At 33.2% G+C, this 23,358-nt stretch overlaps 1 protein-coding gene across 4 annotated transcripts in view; it reads left to right on the top strand.

Moving 5' to 3' along the window:
- Klhl4 (kelch like family member 4) overlaps positions 1-23,358 on the top strand; it is a 220,927-nt gene that overhangs the window by 152,950 nt on the left and 44,619 nt on the right. The window contains exon 1 of one of the 4 annotated variants that reach the window (XM_031367298.1): positions 196-880. The exons of 1 other annotated variant lie outside the window; for it this stretch is intronic. In XM_031367298.1, coding sequence (XP_031223158.1) covers positions 459-880 — 422 coding nt within the window. In that variant the 5' untranslated portion in view covers positions 196-458. Of the gene's footprint in view, positions 1-195; positions 899-23,358 lie in introns of those variants that run through there. 2 more of the 4 variants (XM_031367309.1, XM_031367330.1) reach the window with 2 other exon arrangements.

Here is a 23,358-nt window from a genome sequence, read left to right on the forward strand (position 1 = left end):
GAGGGGGTGTAGAAGTGACTTTAAACAGTTTGCTTTTACTCACATGCCTGAGTTTAAGTGACAGCTCTGCATTTTGGCATCAAAGAAGCAGGATTAGATATTTACAAGTTCAGGCAGTAAGGGCTGTGAGTTTGCAAATCTAGCAGCTGGAGTGTGTTTGTGGTAGCTGCTTTCCTGTGCTAAGCTGATTTACTTGTTTAAGGTCTGACCTCATCATCCTGTCAGTATGGGTTCCCACCTACACTGTTAGCGGCAGCTTTCTGGCTTCAGCTAAGCTGGAAGTATTCACAGTGTATCACAGGCAGAGGGGGAGGGGAGAGAAAGCAAGAAAAACTGCTCGCTCTCTCAGCACTTGTGCTTTTGTTAGTTCTACACAAGAGGCAGAGAGAAACAAGAGATAACAAAGGCTCCATTTCCTTTCTGTTAGAGAAGGCTTTTGTCTTTTTTCTCGGGCAACAATGTCAGTGTCCGGCAAGAAAGAGTTTGATGTGAAACAGATCCTGAGGCTGCGCTGGAGATGGTTTAGTCATCCTTCTCAAGGATCGCCTAACACTGGAAGCTGCCTTCAGCAGGAAGGATATGAGCATAGAGGGACCCCAGTGCAGGGCAGGTTGAAGAACCACTCACGGGACAGAAACGGACTGAAGAAAAGCAATAGTCCTGTCCACAACGATATACTGACGCCAGTGCCAGGACCAGCCCCTACCCATCAAAGAGTCCTTCAGAATTGGCACCAACAAAACGTGATAGTACATTCTCAAGCAAATGAAGACACTCCTAAAGCCATTCCAGAAGGAAATTTGCTCAAAGAGGCTTGGGAAAAGAGTTCACGAGATTTGGAGATGATGGGTGATGACAATATAGAAGATACTAGAGCACGGTAGGAGTTTTTGGTTACGTAAGTGAAAGCTTTCGCCTAAATTAACTTAGTCTATAAAACTCTCATTTCATGGTAAATAGGAAGTGTCAGAATAATCTGAGTTTGTGTGCAGCCAATCAGGGTCTTGAAGAAACCCTTGCTTCTAAGTCTATGAAAGAACATTGCAATCACAATGTTTTGATAATTAATGGGAAGCTATTTTTCCTAGTAGGTGTACTTTTTATTATGGTCCCTGTCCTTTCAGAATTCTTTCGATTTTAAGTGACAGAGGTTTTTGTTTGTTTTGTTTTGTTTTGTTTTTGTTTGTTTGTTTTAATTACTAACCTCTGTAGATACCTTCAACAGCTTAAATGTTCCAACAGTGGTAGTTGTTTTGACAAGCTCATTAAATCAGAACTCTTTTTATTTTGTGAACAGGATTAACTTTGAAAAAAATAAATACAAGTTCTGAGTGTTGAATATATTCTTGCTTACTGCTTAGGACATAATAATAGTTTTGAAATTCTTTGGGTTTTGGTTTTTAGTTTTAGTGAGAATGTTCAATATTCCTTGTCATTTGAGAGTCATTTCAAGTGGAATTACTTTCACAGCTAGTTTGTAAACAAAAATGTTCATTGGGTAAGTAATAAGAATTTGCTCACATCAGTGAATTCTTAAAATAAGAAATGTCAAGCATTTTAAGGCAACAAAATTAAGCTAAGAAAGCAAAATGTGTATTTGGGGTAGAATTCTTAAGACATGACTTTATTCTAAATTGTATTCATCAGTAAGCTTTGAATGGAAGAAATGTTTAGTCTAGTATTGTCAAATACAAAAAAAAACCTAGTGTATTCTTTTTAAATTGCCAGTAGAAATTTTATATCATTAATTTGGTTAAGTCATAATGGATTTTTGAATTGAAATTAAAATTTAAAAGTGTTGTATAAAAAAGAACCTGTTTGATGTACTGAAAATTATATAATAGTCTATCATGAAACTATACTAACTTTGGAAATCTACATGCTTCACAATGTGTTCCTGTTAAGGACTGGGATATTTTTCTCATCATGTAAATTTGTTTTGTATATTTAGGAAATGCTATTTGTTTCTATGAGTTCAAAACAGGATATTAAAAGAAAATATAATATATTAACATTATGATAGAGACAAATTACATATGCAAAATAACAGCTTTAGAGGAACGTGGTCTTTTGGAAATGTAAATATGTAAAGAATTTCTGAAATGACTTTAAGTACAATATTAGATCACCTGTAATATAGATTTTTAAAGATTTCAAGTGTTTCTTTGTGAGCATGTGTATTTTTTCCTACCTAGAGAAAACTATACATCTATTAAGATTGAAAACTCAATTTAGTACAACTAAAAGACATTCAGAATAACATGGAGTCAGAATTTGCATTTAAAAGAATTTTCCTGTGAACTCTCCTCATTCTATTTTTTAATGGACAATTTGAAGGCTAATGTAAATATTTAACTCAGCTATATACAAACTTGAAAAACCTAGTCTCATTTCCTAAGAACATCCTTTGAGTATCCGGGACTAAAACTAAATAGAATAGAAAAGAATAAAATAAGTTAGATGCTAGAAGAAAATGATGGCAAATGTCCAGTCTAAAGTAATACCAGATGACTTTACTTATGATTTTGAAATTCCTTATATTCCAAAGAATTTTTCTGATAAGTAACATTTCATAGGATAGTTAGTATTTTCTTAAAATAAACACAGGAAATATAAGTGTGCCAAGACTATGAATTCAGAAGGGGAGGACTAAATTGAGGGGCTTATTAATTAAAATATTATGTCTTTTATAAATTTCCATATTTTGTTCCAAGAAACTTCAAGGAGCAAGTTTGGAATTTCTTGCTATTTTAATTCTCTCTTCTTCAGCAAGATTTGCAGAACTGAAGGAAAATATTGTGTTAAATTGGCACCAGTGTGCCACATCCTTGACACAATTCCTTTGACTAAAAGAAAATCAGCAATCAGTATGGAGACATCTTAATAGTAGTGTGTGACCTCTTATACCTCAGCAAAGAAGGCTAAGACATCCCACCTTCTGTATACAGTATAAAAGTTGAATCCATAATGTACTAATTTATATGTATTCAGTATAAAAAAGTCAAATTAATTTCCCAAAGATATTAAAGTTGCTTTGGTAAAAACTTATTAATATTTTATATAGTAATTTGAAACTTGAACTATAAACTTCAAGCTTCATTCACAAGTAATTATTATATTTAGGAACAGGTATCACATGTCTGAGCACTATGAAAATACATATATGAATATTCTCATCAGAGTTCTGAATTCTTCTGTCATTTGATTTTTATGATAGTCATCTGCCAACTCTGCATCTTTGCTTTTGTGTAACTACCTTGTTTAAGAAAAGGCTTTCTCTTCTTTGTTTCAACCATAAACTTCCAATGATAAATATATTAATAATATATTTTGATAATGCTCATATTTAGCTTTATGATATATATTAAAATGCACAATATTTACCTAGAGCCATATCTGATTACTCCTAAATAAACAATTGTATTAGTGTTTTGATGGAAATCGTGGTGTTAAAAGGAATTCCCACTATAATAAACATCAGTTCTTAAATAAAATTAACGTGACATGTTTACGGTACCTGCATATACCTTAAGGTGCCAGTTAAAGAGTTGTTTAGTTTAAAGGCATCAAAAAGAGTGAGGATCATGCTGCTGTTCTGTCTATTGGACTTGTAAGTTTTGGAATAACTGACAGCTATACAGATACATTAATCTTTATTTCTTTCTAGATTGGAAGTGTGAGGTGATACTCAAAATTCTGTTTCACTGATCACTTTTTGTTTGTCAAATAAAATTTGCTTTGAAAACTGGCTGTCATTTTGAATATCTATATAGAACAGGAAAGGAGGACTGTATTAATGACAGAATTTGTCAATAAATAAGTCCACAGATATTGAGTATTCAATGTGTTCAGGAAATTGGCTAGGTGTTAGAAATAGAATGAAATCTAAAGGAATAGTATATTTTCATAATATATGCATATTATGAATTCATATATAAAATTTAAATGGCTATAAGTGGTACTAAAGAAAATTAAAGGGAATAAAGTAGAAAAGGACGTATCATTCACATAGTGATAGGGTTTCCAAAGCAATTACAGTTGAGTAGATATTCAAGTGCAATGAAAGAATCCATGCTTCTGAGCTACAAATGTGAAGCAAGTGCCAGGTCGCCCCTGTTTCACAGAAGAGTCCTTAAAAGCCATGCATCATTTTTCTGTGCATATCAGTGTTACATGTTCAATGCTACATAAGCACATAGCCAATTGAATGAAGTGCAAAAATCCTCAGATTAAATGAAAGACTAAAAATTGCATTGCCCTGTTTATTGTGGTTATTTTGTGATCACATCTATGTCCCCAGGACACAGAGGTGACTGCCTAGACATCATGTAACCATGGTGGAATCTATCTAGGCAACGTTATACTCAGCTCCCACAGAGTGTGTCTCATGGACAGAGGTCTATATCCTTTTTAGTGTTTAGTTGATTTTTTTGACAAAAATATTCATAGAGATAAAATCAATGTGGGATTTCATTCTCTCCCCAAACCATTCTGTAATATGGAATATATATGGAAAATATGTAAGCATAAGGAGAAGCCAAAATTGGAAATGATGAAATTTATTCTAATATTCTTTCTAATACAATAAAGGATGAACTGTGTAGTATTTGTAGGCAGGCTCGAAGGAAGCAAAGCTGCAATTTCAATCACCCTGTGCCTGAAGTGTGCATCTTCTAGTAAAGTGCTCAATAGAAACAGTGAGAGAAGAGAGGTTTTGAAATATAATGCAAATAAATAATAATAATGTAAAAATAGGACTTAAAATATCATTGTTTATTTCTTGGCATAAAACATGTTTTTAATAAATTAGTTTTAGATGTGCAAGTTATTGTTACATCAAAAGGTGTAAACTATGTCTTTTAATACCTCATGAGTCTAAAGATCCTTTAAAAATATGTAAACTTCTGGGTATGGTGATGTGTGTATAAAACATTATCAGTTCAGCACTGATGGTTACAATTAAGGTATATAAGATGCCTGGTGGAAACTAAATTTACCTCCTCTTTGTTACAAAACTATTTTAACTAATAAATTAGACATACATTTTACATGCATTAGAAAGTAAATGGAAATTTGAAAGCTAGAGGATTATTTGGGCACAAATGAATAAACAAATAAAGAAAGAAAAATAGTGCTGCCCTTAAAACTGAATAATTAAAAATTGATTACCATTTCTTATTTTTCAATGTATATTATCACTTTATTTCATATGGCTGCCTCAGCACATAACAATATATGGAGAATAATTGATCAGTCACATTTTCTCCAACAACATAATTTCTAATTTCCATAATAAAAAGTTGTACTCTTGCATATGTGTTCATATATAAACAAAATACAAACATGTTGTATCTGGAGTAATGTGAATGGTACATGTTTTAATAACACACAAAAGTGCTTAGATATTTTAATTTAAAAATTCAAATGCTAAAATCTATCTGGCACAGCCACAAATGCCTCCCTGTTTTATTTACCATCCTTTCCTTACAGAAACTTATTCTAAGGAGTTCTAAGGATTAATAATATATAACATATGGGTAATTTAGGGTTAAAATGCTCATGGGTTTAGACAGTAGTGTTTCAATTAGCAATGACAACTCTCAAAGTGATAAGGAGCCTAAAAATTCAATTATTTTGCTGTAAATAAAATAGCTTGAAAAACAAAGTGTTGCCAGTATTTACAAATTATTAGCTAGTACATAGTGAAGTGTAATTGTTTATAGCAAAGGGAAAGGTAAGCCATTGCTATTGGGCTGGCATATCCAGAAGGTACAATATTTCAACATTTACTATATTCTGTGTACACACACACACACACACACACACACACACACACACATGAACATACACATACACACATACGCACACACACACACACACATACAGAGAGAAAGAGAGAGAGCACTTTAGATTTTCCTCTGTTTCTCATGATTTCTAAGGAAATACTTCATTGTAGAGTTCTTATTCACATGGACAGCTAACATTTCTCTCTGAAATGTTTGTCTGGGTATGTGTTGTTACCTACCTTTTTGCAATGCAAAAAATAGTGTGGTTTTCTAAGGAACAAGGCCTACATTATTAACTTTACACTGCATTATTCAATAGAAACTGATTTCAAATAGAAGAATAAGGAATAAACTACAATGATATTTTTGTAGAAGAATTAGGATTAAATTTTGACTGTGACTATATAGTAGAACACGAATTCTTAAAGTGTTTCAGTGAATATACACCATTTTAACATATAATTTAAATGTAATGTAGTAATTCAAAACATTTTAGAAACGTAAGTCTTTGCTCAATTTTTAAATCATCAATAGGAGGAGAGGACCTCGGCCCTGTGAAGGTTCTGTGCCCCAGTGTAGGGGAATGCCAGGGCCAGAAAGTGGGAGAGGGCGGGGTGGCAGGCATGGGGAAGTGGGAGGCAACAGGGGTTTGTTTTTGTTGTTTTTGTTTGTTTCTTTGTTTTTTGGAGAGGAAACTGGGAATGAAGAAATTTACATGTAAATAAAGAAAATATCTAAAAGAAAAAACAAAACAAAAAGACAAAACAAAACAAAAAAAGTTCTTTGTTCCCATAGTCTCCTTTTGGACAATTAAATCCTGTGGTCCTCATATTAAAATAGATTTTTTTCTAAGTCAACCTTAGTGGATCACACAATTATAAAAAGTGAGTATTTGCTGTTTCTTAGTTTGCATTCTTCTACAATTAAAATGATTAATGTTCTCAATTCAATTCACCATCTCTAATGAATATGTCCTATTTTATGTCAATAAGATAATATTGTAAAGACAATAATGGTGAAATTAACTAAAGTTCTAAAAACAACATGGAATATGCTTCTCCAGATGAAATTACTCCTGATTATAATTTAATGTGTACTGATTGCAGGAGTTTAAAACTTATAATATCACAGTTTCCCATTAGGGAAAAATCACATTTTAATCACTGAGTATATCATGGACAATAGTGACATAGTGAATATTTATCAATAGTTTCAAATATACTTATTGTCTATCAGTTTAAAATTCAGCTGCATTAGTGTCTACTACTTGGAATTTTGAAAGAAAATATTGATAAATATAAAACAATAATCATTTTGTAAAATCTTTAGCTTCCAATGATAAATAGATATTGTAGCCACTGAATATAAGTTATTTATGGTTATTTTATTCACTTTAGATAACTTCACAAAAGAGCATGTCAAGTTTTTTAAAACTACCTAAGGAAAGTAAACTGGAAGTGAGAAAAATCTAAACCTAATTATTTTTAGTCATTTAATATTAATGCTGCAAAAGGAATTGTTGATATTTCAAACAAGAAGCATTACATATATGTGTGTTCTGAAAACAGTATAAAACAGATGTTCTCCAAATCAACAGATACATTTCATATTGCATTATAATTCATATTGTAGGAGATAAATGCCAATGATCATGTATGTGCAACATCCAGAAATGAATCTTCAATTCTCTAGTAGTGCTCATTAGCCTGTTCTTATTGGTAATAGTTACTTACCCATTGTTTATTTTCAAATGTTATTGTAAGAAATGTACCTCTCACCTTTTTCTGTATCTATTTCTATTGGTTTCCCAGTCGCCATACTTTAGTAAAACTTACAATTATATCTTACATAAATAATCAATGAAAAGTAATTCAAAATACAGATGCCCAATAAGCTGACTGCCTGTTTATCATATTTATGATATATTTTTGAAAATTCTCTAATACCTATGAATATAGATTTGTTGTCCCTGAATACCAAAGACTAACACCAGGATTTGAAAATACTGAGAAACTTGGGTTTTGTTTTGGTTTTGTTCCTATTTACTGTATGTTATAATTCTAAATTATATTTTGTTAATGAATCTTACTTTGTTCTTCTTAAGAAAAGATAAAATAAACTTTTTAAAAAATAAATAGTCCTCTAGCTCACTTAAGAAAAAAGCCATAAACTTTTAATTCTTTTCTTTTATTGGATATTTTTTATTTACATTTCAAATGTTATCCCCTTTCCCAGTTTACCCTCTGGAACACCCCTATCCCATCCTCCCTCCCCTGCTTCTATGAGGGTGTTCTCTGAATGAAGTTGAAGCTAATAATATAAAAAATGAGATATACCATAAGACAGTATATGGGTCTGTTTCCTATTATAAAGTTTAACTATGTTGTTAAATTACAGATCTCCAGAGTAATAATTAGCTATCTTACATCCAAAACACTTCCTGTTTAAAGTTTATTGGGTCATTAGTATATAACATGTGAAGTTTTATGAGAATAAGCAAATAATGCTCAAAATAGTAGGGTTGGTATGTTAGAATTCATCTCCTAGATGCTTAAAACTTTGTTAGCTAAAGCATATATATATATACATATATATATATGCTTTATATTTATATATTTACATACATATATGTATTTTATATTATACATACATATATATAAATACATATATTTATATATAAGTACATATATTTTTATATATACATATATGCTTTATATTTATATATTTATATATATATATGTATATATATATATATATATACACACACACACATTGTATTAGCAAATATAATCATGTAGTTCAAGAATTAGTAGTACTGAAATTTGATTAAATATAAAGGGAGTTTATAGAAATAACATTCATTTTATTAAGCAAAATACATAAAACTTCAAATCTGACTCTGGACTGAAAGCAGCATAAAAAGTACCATGAATACAAAGCTAATATTAAAAGCTCAACAGGAATATAAAGAATAAAGAATCCTTATTACGTCTCTAAGGTTTTAAAGACTACAACAAAGCAGCCTGAGAAACAGAGAAGATACTACAATCAGCTTCTCCCTGGAGAAGTTCTGAGACTTATAGTAACAATTTCTCATAATGTTTCAACAGGAAAATGCTTAACAGTTAATCCACAGCATTTCTTAAGCCTTGTGCTACTTTGATATTTAATGGGATTTATTAAGTTCTACTACAAAATAGCAAGTATTTTAAAGATCATGCCCTTAAGGAGTTTACAATGCAGTCAGAATGGTAAAAGAACAGGGGTCTTGGGGCCAGGGAGAATAAGAAAATACTCTTCCCCCATAAAAGCCTTAAGAAAAATTACAATGGCAGCAACTTTAGACCTTAGTGTTTAGTTAGGACAGCAAAGATGGAAATGAGTCTAGTAATTCAAAATACAAACAGGGTAAGGCTCAATTCAAGAATAGAAACAAATTCAATAATGTAAAAATTTTTTCTTTGACTTTCATTGTCTGGATCAAAAACAAAATTACCAATAATACACTATTATCAGTAGGATTCCACTCAACTCTCTGATGAGCTCTTTGGAAAATTTCTTATATAATCCTGTATACACTGCAAATATTTATTCTGCCAATCATGTTCTGTCACAGAACTCAAAGATTTTCCTCTTTTTCCCCAGGTCCCACAACAAATTTTCATAGATATTGTATATCTGAGGATAAGCAATACTAGTGCACTGGATTTTGATCATTTTACTTCCATTGAGCTTTCCATAATAATAACACTTTAAAAGATTGTGGTGTTTTTGAGTTTGAAAAGGCTTTTAAAAACCAATACATATATACAAAGGAAAACCCAAGTATAACATGACCAAAGATAACTCATACAGAACAAAATAGAACTCCAAGCAATATTTCCTAATTTCAGAATGCTCACCACATTCCTTTCTCAATTTCGTGTCTGATCTCTTCATTCTGAAAGTATTATGAGTCTGTAGTTAACATTATAGTTATAATTAGAAAGTACCAAGATTAAGTTGCACAGAGAATTTTGTTAAGCATTTGAAGTAACTGTGACATTTTAATATGTAACACTATCATATCAAAGATTCACTTTGATATACTTCACAAACTATTAGAGAATAGATATAGTTAAATCAACTTACTTTATTGTTTGGCCAAAATACATAATAGCTAGTCAATTTGTAAGTATGTATTTGTCTGTATAGGTTGTCTATTACAAAGGAGATGTTTTGTAGATTCTGTGAAGCTTAAAAGCCAGGAAAGAGGGGCTGTTTACTTGGCTTTTGACTGTTAGTAATATAGATAGGACAGAAGTGAATGAATTGCTATCTGAGATATTTTCTTGTATTTTGTTTGGTTTGGGTTGGTTAAGCATGGTTTGATTTTGAGACAGGGCTTTTTTTCCCATACAATGTTTTGTGATTATAGTTTCCCTTCCCTTTATTACTTCCAGTTCCTTTCCATCTCTCCTCCCTATTCTGTCTCTCATTAGATAATAAACATGTCTGAGGAATAATAATAAAGTAAAATAAAATGAAACAAAATGAACAAAGCAAAATATGAAAAAAAACATGCAATAACAATAGTAAAAGAAAAAAATATGAAATGCATACAGACATAGCACACACATATGCACAAATACAGGAATTGCATTTAAAATGGAAGCCATAATATGTACACAAAACATAATATATAATATATGTTTATATATATATGCACATATGCACAAAGGACTAATAATATAAAATAAAAATTAAAAAGCTCTGGACAATATGAGACAAAGAACCTCCAATGATTGTGTTGACTTAATTTTCTTGAGCATCTACTGCTAGGCATGGGGCCTATCCTCAAAAGTGGTTTGCTTTCCTAGTGAGACTCTTTTGCTTTATCTTATGCCGTTACTATTCCTTGGACACATGTTGGTTATCTAGTGGAAGATAGTAAGGCATGGATCCAGATGGGAGGGGAGATGGAAAGGAACTGGAAGGAGGAAGAGGAGGGGAGACCATAATCAGAATACGTTGTATGAAAAATACTACTTTGCAAGTGGCTATCAGTTGTAGATAGTTTCTGGATTAGGAGGGGATTCATGTGTCCATTTATTTTATCCCTAGGGCCCTGTCTGATGCAGATGCAACCAGGTACTGGGCAAGAGCCATAGATTTTTTTGAGTTCATATGTGCATCAGCTCTGTTCTTGCTAGAAGGCCTTGATTCCTTGGCATCCTGTATCCCTTCTAGCTTTTACTCCTTCTCTGTATTTTCTTTCTGAGTTTTCTGAGCCCTGAATGGAGGGACTTGATGGAAAATTCCCTTTTAGGACTGAGTATTTCAAAGTCTTTCATTCTAAGCATAATTTCTTGCTGGAGGGGGTGTCTCAGTATTTGTTCTCATCTACTACTTGAGGAAGCTTCTCTGATGATGGCTGAACAGGGAACAAATTTATGAATATAGAAGAATTTTATAAGGAGCCATTTTATTGTTATGTTCCTTTAGCAGAATGGTAGTATTTTGATTTTCCCTGTGTTCTTGGCATTTCTAGTCTCATATTGCTGCTCACCCAAAAAGTATTGGGTAGGGGTTCTATCCCATGAGTTGGGCCTTAACTCAAATCACATTTTAATTGGTTAGTACCACATGCACAAGTGTATAGTTCAGATAAAAGGTTTTGTAGCTGACTGGAGATATGGCTCAGCCATTAAATTATAGGCCCAAAACTTAAATTTTTTAATGTTGTTTTAAAGAAAGGCTTGCTAGAATGCTGTAGGAGTGTATAATGAAGTCCTGATTTCCAACACCATATGTTATTTATATGAATGTGTTTCACCATCACCCACTCTGCATTTTATTGTCTTCCTCCAGTTTAGCCTCAAGGGTTTACTTTGAGAAAACAAGGTAAGGAAATAGTATAGACAGACCCCGTGGCTGCACCTAATAGTTTTCAAATTGCTTTTATTTCTGGACAATGCTGCAAACATCTCTTTAATTTTTCCTCATATTATAGTCAAGAAGACAAGCCATTTACAAACCAAATTAAGAAAATAATATGAGATGTTTATATTTAATTTTCATTTTAAGGAATAATTCCAATTACAATATGTATCAATATTTTTTCATACAATATATTTTAGTCATTTTCTATCCCTTTTTTCCAAACTTCTCCCAGATCCCCTACTCCTCTATTTTCCCAATTTCACATTATTCTCAAGCACTAAAATTATCTATAGAAACAAACAGACAGTGATACAAGAATATATAAAACCAAAACAAAATACTCAAAAACAAAAGTTGAGCCTGTTTGTGTTGGCCAACTATTCCTGGGCATGGGGCCTAACCTGGAATGTGATTGATATAACTAGTGATACCTTATTATAAACAACAACAACAACAACAACAACAACAAAATACCATACTTCCCCCTTCCCAGAATCTATGACTTGCAAATATCTTTTTTGTCAGTGTTGGGAATCTGTATCTGTCTTCTCACTACTAAGTGTTTGTGTGGCTTGAACATGTACAGGTCTTCTACTTGATTCCACAGTCTGTGTGAGTTCACATGTACAAGGAGTTTCTGGAAGATACTATTTCTTTATTTTTTTAATTTTTTTTGTACAGAATAGAGTTTGTTCAGGGCATGGGGAGGGGAGGTAAGAGGGTAGCAGAGGCAGAGAAAGGCAGAGAGAAGAAGAGAACAGAGAAGCAGAGGCTGGCCATGGCCACATGGAGAGGGGGGAAGGGAAGGGGGAACAAGAGAGCAAGAGGCAAAAGAGAGGCAAGAGCTTAAGAGAGTAAGAGCTATACTATTTCTTTATCCCACAACTAACTGCTCCATGTACAATATCCAGTTGTGATTCTCTCTATTATCTACCGTCTATTACAAGAAGAAGCTTCTCTGAAGCAGTTTGAGTAGTGCACTGATATATGAGTATAACAATAGCTCATGAGGAGTCATTTTATTACTGATAAATGTAATAATGTTAGTAAAATTTCACCTAGGATTTTGACCCATCTAGTCTAAGGTTCTTAGTCTCATTAACAGTCTTTTGCTCAGGTTTAATCCATGAAATATCTTTTAAATCCATTCTAACAGTAGTTGTTGATTCCCATAGCATTTAGTTAATTATTGTAACAGTTCATTCTATAGGCTGGTTCTTGATGTAATTGCACAGGTTTTATAGATAGGTTACATTGATGATTATTTCTCTCCTCTGGTAGTGTAGAAAGTGTCCTGCAGCACTATAAACTCTAGTCAGTAGGAGTAAAGCTTCCAGTTGGGTAAAGGTAAATATTTCAATGGTGGATGACACTGTCTTCAGCAGCAAGGACTTACCACCTTGTGTTGTGGAGGGTAATATTGATAATAGCCTGCAATATTTGAGTAGTGTATGTAACTTCTTTGGTCAGCCACTCAACAACATGTAACCAATTACTGGTGTGGAGACTTCTACTTGAAAGCAAGAGATGTCTAATTGAATGAAACATTGTATCCCCTACTATGTAGTGACTCCATTTAAATCTCTTTCATATATGTATATATATTTTAGGGAACCTCTAAAGTAGTTGCTTCCATATGTATTTCACAAGGTCCTAATGTGCCTTTTCCTGTATTTTCTCTCTTTTCCTGTCCTCCCACCCTACCTCTCATAGGAGGTATTTAATTTAATTGTCCCATTCTACTTTCCCCTTAATCTCTTCATAGTGGGTATATTCTATCTCCCTTTTCTTGAAAATGTTCCCTTTCCCTGCTGGACTGTTAATAGTTCTCTAACCTCTGTGGTTATTATGATTGAATAATACATGCCTAAAGCTTAAAAGAATGGAAAACCTGAACATTTGTTTCTTGGGTATATATTTAACTCACTCAGGATGGTTGTGTCTAGTCTACCCATTTACTTATAAATTTTATAATTTCTTATTTCTTAACATGTATAATATAATCCAGTGTATAAATAATAATCCAGGGTACATAGGTGTACCACATTTTTACTATCTATTCATTAGTGCACAACTATTGCTTGCCTAAGTCAGCCTTTTTAACTACCTGTGATCATGGAGGACAATTTTGTTAACAAGAGAATGTAGAATAGAAATTATGTAACTAAAATGAGAATAAGAGGATGAACATTCTTTCTCTTAATTTTCAATAAACAAATGATAGTGTTTTTATTGAATAGAGGTTAACCTTTTAAAGTATAGATACACTGTAATATAGATACTTCTAGGGAATTAACAGACTTTTCTTGTAACTGAAAATTGTCTGACATAAAACCAGTAAATTGAGATTCCATATGTGCAGCTTACCTAATAACAAGGAATGAACAATAGTGAAGTGATCTTGACCTCAACGGTATACCATTTTAATAATACACCTTTAATTTCCATAGTGATCTGTAACTGAAAAAACAGAAATGAAAATTTGTCAAGATTAATTTCTTAAATCAATATCTCTAGATTTCAAGGAAATATCACCATAATCAGTCCTGTGCTGATTTATAAATGTATTATCTTGCTGCTGGGCAAAGGCAAGCCACTTTTCTTCCTATTTTTTGATTTTTCACTTTGCTGCTGCATCCAAGTAGAGAGATTAACTGCTAATTGTTATGGATAACAGACAAAGTGTGACATTGTAGTTCATTGTTTGTTTTCTCTGACATCAACTTTGTTTTCTTATTCTATGTCAGTTTGTAGTCAACTTCTTTTACAAGACTAACAGAATGAAGAAAAACCACTCTGATCAGATGATCAGATTTCTAATATGCTAAATGAATAAATAAGTGGTTGACATATGCAATGGAATTTATTTTTAATTAAGGAAACCAACGTCCCCAAATGTTTATTACATGTAACATAAAAGCTACTGGCTTCCAAATAAAATTTGTTTCTTGCACACTCTGTATAGAAAAGCATGACTGAGTACCCTTCCAAACTGTCTAATTCCAAGTGCCATTTCTTATATTTAATGATGTTATGAACTTCAGTAAACTGTTTAATCTCTGTGAGCCTCAATTTCTCTCATCTATGAAATGAAGAGTAGCTATAAATATTCCATATGACTATGTGGGTTATTTGCTGAGAAAATAAATTGAGAAATTTTGAAACATTTCTTTATCCACATATTTTCAGTAAATGTTAGCATTATCAATCTACATTTCTGAGTAATTTTAGTATGTCCCATTTATATTTTGTGAAAATAAATATAATTAAGCAAACATAGATAGCATTGCTTTGAGGTGAGAAAAATGCCTCCTAAATAGTCATTTCTGATTCACTTAGTTGTTTTATAGAGCGATAAGCCATTGTTACTTTTATAGTCCCTTTACTTCTTATTTTGAAATATTTCCATATTTCAGTCTATTATAAATATCATTTGTTAAAACTAATTTCTGAAATAATGATGTTTAAAAGCTAATAATTTTCAGAAAATCCACACAGTGAATGGATATAAGAAATTGAACAGTTGATTGTGTCACTTAACCTGACTCCTACCTTGTTGAAGATGGTTACTGGGGCCCAGTGTCCATTTCTGTTACTCTGGCCTCATAACCTTTAGCTACCATGTGCAAATGCATCTCCATATACACTGGCCAGGTTGGTGTCCATATCAACAATGCCTGCTAGGAGCTCTACTACCTAGAACATAGTGTCCAATTGATGGCCACATGCCAAATTACAAGACCACTCGTGGGAGGAGATGACTCCTACAACATCTTCTTTAGTGTGCCAGGCACTGGCAGGCATGTGCCCAGGGCACTGACTGTGGAGATGGAACTACAGTTATTGATAAATTTTGCACCAGTACCTACTAGTGCCAGTTCTTTCACCCAAAACAGCTCATCATAGGCAAAGAAGATGTTTTAACTAACTATGCTAGTGGCTACTACACTATTGGAAAAGAGAACATTGACCTTGTCTTTAACCAGCCTCTCAAGCTGGATAACAAACGCACGGGTCTTCAGGGATTCTTTGTATTCTACTGCAGGGGAACTGGCCATAGGACCACACATTTCCCCCTTGCTGATAGAATGTCTCTCTTTTGATGACAGAGAGAAATACAAGCTGAGGTTCTCTATTTAACCATCCCCTATGTTTCCACTGCCATTGTTGAGCCCTACAATTCTATACTCACTAACCATACAAACTTTTAACATCCTGATTATGCCTTCATGGTACACAATGAGACATCTAAGGTATCTGTTTTAGGAACATTAATATTGAGGATTCAATCTACACTCACCTTATCTAAACTAACCTTAACTACATTTTAGTCAGATTATGTCTCCAATCATCAATTTCCTCAGAATTGATTGGGCCCTGAATGTTTATCTGATAGAATTTCAGACGAACTCCCCATAGCCTCAAATCTACTTCCTTCTGGCCACATATCCCCCTGTCATCTAAGCTGAGAGAGCCCACCATGAGCAGGTTTCTGTAGCAGGGATCATCAATTGTTATGAGCTGGCCAACCAGTTGAAGAAATGTGACTCTACCCATAGCTTGCTACCTGTTGTGCATTAGTGACTTGGTTCTAAAAGATGTTGATGGTGTCACTGCCACCATGAAGACCAAGCACAGCATCCAGTTTGTAGATTAGTATTCCACTGGCTTCAGAATTAGTACTAATTACCATCCCCCAATATGGTACATGGTAGAGACTTAATTAATTTTTGTGCATGCTGAGAAATAGCACAGCAATGACTGAGGCTTGGGCTTACCTAGACCACAAGTTTGACCACAAGTTTAGACCACAAGTATGCTAAATATACCTTTTACACTGGCATATGGGCAAGGGCACAGAAGAAGGGGAGGTCTCTGAGGGACTCAAAGACATGACTGCCCTAGAGAAGGATTATGAGGAAGTTGGTGTGGATTCTATTGAGAGAGAGTGCAAGGAAGAAGGAAGAATACTAATCCATTCCTTTTAGTCCCTTAGCAAGTCAGACATGCAAAACTTCTACTTCAACATGAGCTGATAACCATCAATGCTTCTAATTGGGTTATTTTCATTCTGTGTTTATGTATATCTTTTCTAAGAATACCTATAAAGTTTTTGTATCATGTCTCAAAGTGAAAGCTTTGGGGAAAAATAAAAAGAAATTTGACTATTACATTATTCTACTGTTGCCTTGTTTACATTATATCAAATCAAACTATCAATGTACAAAATATGATAATAAATATTTTAGTCTTTACTATGTGTTCTAGATGTAGATTCTGAAAATGAATTTAGTGAATGTATTAGAATATAGGTAAATATATCTTTTCTATAAAAGCACATGCAATAAATATTAAAATAAATATTAATACTTGTTCTATTTGCAACTTGTATACCAATGGGTTTAAATAAAGCCATACATATTAATATTGAATATTGAATTTTTCATAGCCCATTTTAAAATTATAAAATAGAATCTTAGTTCTAATTCATAAAAAATGGCTAGCTGGTGTTATTTAATACAAAAGCTGTAATTTGTTTACCACTATTCTAAAAGCATGCTGGGAAACATACAATTTATATTGCCTAGGAGAAAAAAAATCAGGAAAATGCTTTCAGGCTGTGAGACTTATTTGAGCTCCTTAGAGCTTTGAACTTTCTCACTATTCTCAGTAGATGATTCTAGCTGACTCTTTTAGAAGTGTTTTGATTTCACACTGTGTTTAGATTCATTATTTTATATCAAGATGCTCTCAACACTGTTAAGGAGACACAAATAAAGCTGACTGAGTATTGTTTGACATTGATTCAAAATGATAAAAATGCATATAGAAAATACCTCCATACATGATCCTTAACTTTAATAGATATCTGTAGCATGTATAATAAATATATGGTATCTTAAAAACATGCTTTCTATTTGCTTACATTCTAGGGAAGAATGAAAGTTATATGCCAACAACTATAATAATATAGTAAGATCTAAATAACAGCATATCCCATAAGTTATAAATAACATGTTTTTAACAAAATTAGAAAAAGATGTTTGTAGGAACTAAAATTTTAATTCCAGTTTGTTATCTACTAATGTGAGTGTGTGAACACAGATATGCATGTGTGCATGCATGTGTGTGTGTTTGTGTGTGTATGTATGTGTAAAATACATACTTCTCATTTGAAGTACGTACTTTAGGTACCTACTATTTCATAAATGACTGGATCTATGTATATAAGAAATATGTGTATACTGAAATGAAATCACAATACTTAATGGGAATATTGCCAACCATCATTTGTTTTTTGAATCCTATCATCGTATTGTTTCATTCTGCCTTTATGACTCCTCATAGCATTAACTTAGGTAGTCAGAGTATAGCTTAAGGAGTACTAGAAAAAAAATTTTCACAGGTCAAATATTTCACCCTCATATATCCAGCTGATTTTCTGAATTTATTTTTGGAGATTACTTCCTCTCTTTCAAGGCCGTCATTGTCTTTTGTTTAGCTGTAAATAGCCAGGACCTTTCTGTCACTACTTTCAATAGGAACACATTCATTTGTAGACAACCAAAACAATTTTCCATATGTTATTGGTCATTGTTTTACTGTGGCAAGAATACTTAAAGTTAAGTCTAATCTCTTTAAAATTTTGAATGTACAATACAGTATTCACTATAGAATGTTATTGTGTAACATATTTCTTGAATTTATTTGTCATATGTTACTGAAACTTTACACCATTATTCTTTGTGATTCCACTCTGCCATAACCCATAACTTCTTATCAACTTCTGTTGCACTCCACCTTTTTATGAGTTTAACTCTTAAGGACTTACCATGTAAGTCAAGTAATGTGCTACTTTTTCATGCTGATGCTACATAATTCTATCTAGTAAAAATTCTTCAAATTCATCCATATTTCAAATCACAGGATTCTTTTGTTCCCAGCACAGAGTAATAAATTAATTGTGTGAGTATAGCTACTTATCCTTTAAACCATCTATGATAATTTAGATATTTCCCTATTTGTGAATAATGTGGCAATTAATATTGGTGGTTAATAATTGGGGTCAACCTCACAAGGTCCAGAACCTTCTAGGAGACAATCCTCTGGACATGTTAATGTGGAGTTATCTAGATATTTAATTCTCTAGTTATCCCCCTTAGTCCAGCTATTGGTTACTATATGCCAGTGAGTGTAGGGCCAATGACTGCAGCACAGAAAACCTACCAGCAATGGCATCCATAAAATAAACTGACTCTACTTCTCTGAGATGTCATCAACTTCCAAAAGCTTCTCATCTGTGGGAGAAGACTGCTGAGTGTCTCCCCTAATCCATACCGGCATGTTGGATGGTGTAATCATATGCCAGCTACAGCTACTAGGAGTTCATGTGTGTATCAGCCATGTCACATCCTTTCAGCCAAATTAGAACATTACATGTAGATTTAACACCAAGCTTAAAAGAGGGTCATACTTTTCAGTGGGCTTGAGTCTTGGACTAAATAAAAAGAAGAAAGTTAGATGAGCATCAACATTCTTCATTCTGTTGTTCCCAACTATAAATTAAATATGAGCTCTCCCAGCCATCACCTCTTCTTGACACAGTGACATTTCACCCCCAGGATAGACTCTACCAGAAACTGTAATCCAAAATAAACTGTCTCTTTGGTTGATTTCTTTGTTGAGTATTTTGGTACCACAACAAAAAAATAATAAAACAATCTTCCAACCTCTTTTCATTTGTTCAATCCCTAATATCTATTTTTATTTTCAAAATAACCATATTAAAAATGTTCAGTAATTGTTCATAATAGTTTGGATTAGTTGCATGTTTTAAATATTTGTGTATCTTCGTTGAAGAAATATTTATTCAAGTCACTCAAACATTGTAATATTTCAGCCAGATGAAGTATTCTGCCTTAATTTTGGTGTTTTTAAGAATTTAAATTCTTTAATTCATTAATCCATTTCTTTGTATTCTGCCTCAACAAATAGCGTTGAGGATAGTTGAAATTTGCAAACTGAACTACAAACATTATGTAGGTAAATTCCATTATTGCTCAATGAAGATATTTAGGAAAAGATTATTCAAGATTTAATTTTAAACATTTGATTTAAATTTATGCATGGATATAGTTTTGGATCAAATTTGCTCTCCCTTATCTTCACTCCAATTCCTTTCCTATCTACCCACACTCCACTTTATATTTGCTCTTTTCCTTTGTACACAAAAGATTTAATGATTTCATTCATTGATGCCTATATGGACATGAGTTTGGACCCATCCACTATGGCCTCCCAGGGCTCAATCCCTAAAGAAAACTGACTTTTGCTCCCCAAACAGGCATCAATTGCAAAATGATCTTCAAATAAGGGTGAGACTTGATGATTCCCTTCCTCCATTTATACTGAGACTTGGATTAACAAAATGAAACTTCTCTGATGAGTGTTGAAAGTGCTCCAAATTTGTGGGTGTAAAGTTAACATCATCAGAGACAGTTTATTTTATGTCCTTTTTGCAGAATATAGTCCGAGGTTCTCTCTCAAGGACTAAGACCTGGATAACAATGGAGTTTTAGACTAGTTAATATTACCAGACATGTGTTCCAGTTCATGAAGCTGGATTTAAATTCAACGAGAACTGGTTGGTTATTCACATATTGGTTTTGTGACAGCATTATACCAGTGAGCATATCCCACGAAGTCAGCTCTTACTGTAGATTGCACAATTTATAGCTTGGTAAGACTACTGATTACTCGTCCAACCATGGTAGCATCCTCTTACTCTTTTAGTTCTTATGAAAGCTATTGAGTAGAAATGGGACTTACAGATCAGTACTAACTTGATTTCTCCATGTGCTATGATTCAGTTATGTGGTATGTTCTGCAATATTGCCTTACCACCAAATTCTGGAGGGAAAACAGAAGAAATTGAATAGTCTATTGAATTTGGAGGTGTGTCTATAGGACATCATTGATCAACAACTTGAAAAGATTCAACCTATATCCATAACTGGGTTTGTGATAACTTATGGTATCTGAGAGAGGCATTGCCTCACATTATAGGGTAACTCTTAATATATATATATATATATATATATATGATATATTAATCATATAATATATATAATTATACCATATATAATTATATATATATATATAATTTTAGGAAACTTCTATAATAGTTCTCATAATCAAATACACATTGGAAAATAACCATTAGTATGGATAATGACATTTTTTCTTTTAACCTGGAAAATAGTTAAGAATTACATTTGACTTTTACAAAAGTGTAAATGTCATACTCATTAGCTTTAGATTTCATGTTTTATAATTAGTTGTATACCAGTTATATCTCCTCAGGATACATTGATATTTGTAATACTTAAATTGTTTTAGAGTAAAATAATATTCTGAGATCATTATAATTTTGGATATTATTCTTATGATAGCATTTCTATTTGAAGATATATTATTTAAAAATTATTTCTCTTTTTAAAAAACGGATATTTTATTCAACATATATTTTATTCACAAACATATTTACTATTAAAGTAGAAAAATTACTATTTCCATTTATTGCTTTATACAATTTTTAATTATGGAAATACTTTAAATTCAAACTAATTTGTTAACTAATTCTTGTTACTAACTTAGGGTTTCAGTTGTTGTAAAGAGAAATGACCATGGCAACTATTGAAAAGAAAGCATTTAATTGGGGCTGCCTTATATGTTCAGAGGTTAAGTCTACTATCTTGGCAGAAAACATGGCTGCACACAGTTAGACATGGTGCTGGAGAGGTAGCTAAAAGTTCTAGATCTAGATTGGCAGGCAGTAGGAAGAGATACAGTGGGCCTGGCTTGAGTTTCTGAAACTTCAAATCCCCATCCCCTGTAACTCACTTCCTCCAACAAGGCTCCACCTATTCCAACAAGGCCATAGTTCTAAATCTCTCAAATAGGGTTACTCCCTTTGAGCCTGTGGAGACCATTTTCATTCAAACCACTGAAGTAAATACAAATATTTTATAAGAACTCTCACTTTTAAATTTTCTTTTTCTTTCTCTTTCTACATTTTTATTGGATATTTTATTTATTTGCATTTCAAATGTTATACCCTTTCCTGGTTTCCCCTCCAGAAACCCCCTATCCCATCTTCCCTCTCCCTGCTTCTATGTCTTTATTCCCTCAACCATCCACACACTCCTGCCTCCCCACCATGGCATTCCCCTATAATGGGCCACCAAGACTTCACAGGACCAAGGGCCTCTCCTCCTACTGATGCCTGACAAGGCCATCCTCTGCTACATATGCAGCTGGAGCCATAAGTCCATCCATGCCTCTTTGGTTGGTGGCTTATTCCCTGGGAGCTCTGGGAGGTTTGGTTGGTTTATATTGTTCTTCCTATGGGGTTGCAAACTTCAGTCCTTTCTCTAACTCATGCATTGGACCCACATGCTCAGTCCAATGGTTCGCTGCGAGCATTTACCTCAGTATTTGTCAGGCTGTGGCAGAGCCTCTCAGGAGACAGCTATATCAGGCTCCTGTCAGCAAGCACTTGTTGGCATCCACAATAGTGTCTAGGTTTGGTGACTGTGTATGGGATGAATCCCCAAGTGGGGCAGTCTCTGGATGGTCTTTCCTTCAGTCTCTGTTCCACACTTTGTCTCCATTTTTGTTCCCATGAGTATTTTATTCCCACTTCTAAGAAGGACGGAGCATCTACACATTGGTCTTCCTTCTTGAGCTTCATGTGATCTGCGAATTGTATCTTAGGTATTCAGAGCTTTTGAGCTAATATCCACTTACCAATAAGTGCATACTATGTGTGTTCTTTTGTGACTGGGTTACCTCACTCAGGATGATATTTTCTAGTTCTATCCATTTGCCTAAGAATTTCATGAAATTATTGTTTTTAATAGCTGGGGAGTAATCTATTGTGTCAATGTATCACATTTCCTGTATCCATTCCTCTAGGTTCTTTCCAGCTTCTGGCTAGTATAAATATGGCTGCTATGAATATAGTGGAGCATGTGTCCTTGTTACATGTTGGAGCTTCTTTTGGATATATGGCTAGGAGTAGAACAGCTGGGTCCTAAGGTAATACTATGCCCAATTTTCTGAGGAACCACCAGACTGATTTCCAGAGTGAATATAAAAGATAGCAATCCAATGCAGCCAACAATGGAGGAGTGTTCCTTTTTCTCCACATCCTTTCTAGCATCTGCTGTACCCTGAGTGGGTACTATACTTACTAGAAGAATTCTGTTTTTTTGTTGTTGTTAAGGATTTATTGTTGCTTGAACATGCTGCTAACAGTTTACTGATATAATTTCTCCAGTGGATATAGTTGATCAAGTTTTGAAAGCTAATGTACTTTGGTAAGTTCTAATATACTCTCAGGGTATTTTTACAATTCTGTCTCTATAATATTACATCATCAAAGTGCATTAATTGTGAATTTTACAATGTAGTAATTAAAACAATTACTTTTATTGAATTGATAATTTCATTTATTGCCTTTATATATTATTGGTGGCCACTGAGAAAGTTTTGATGAATGTCTTACATAGTTGAATCTATTAAAATAAATTCTTTTTGAGTAAACTAATGCCAGAAAATTGGTAACTGAGTAAAATTCTGACAGAAA

This window comes from Mastomys coucha, chromosome X (genome assembly GCF_008632895.1).
Source record: "Mastomys coucha isolate ucsf_1 chromosome X, UCSF_Mcou_1, whole genome shotgun sequence".
NCBI lineage: Eukaryota > Metazoa > Chordata > Mammalia > Rodentia > Muridae > Mastomys > Mastomys coucha.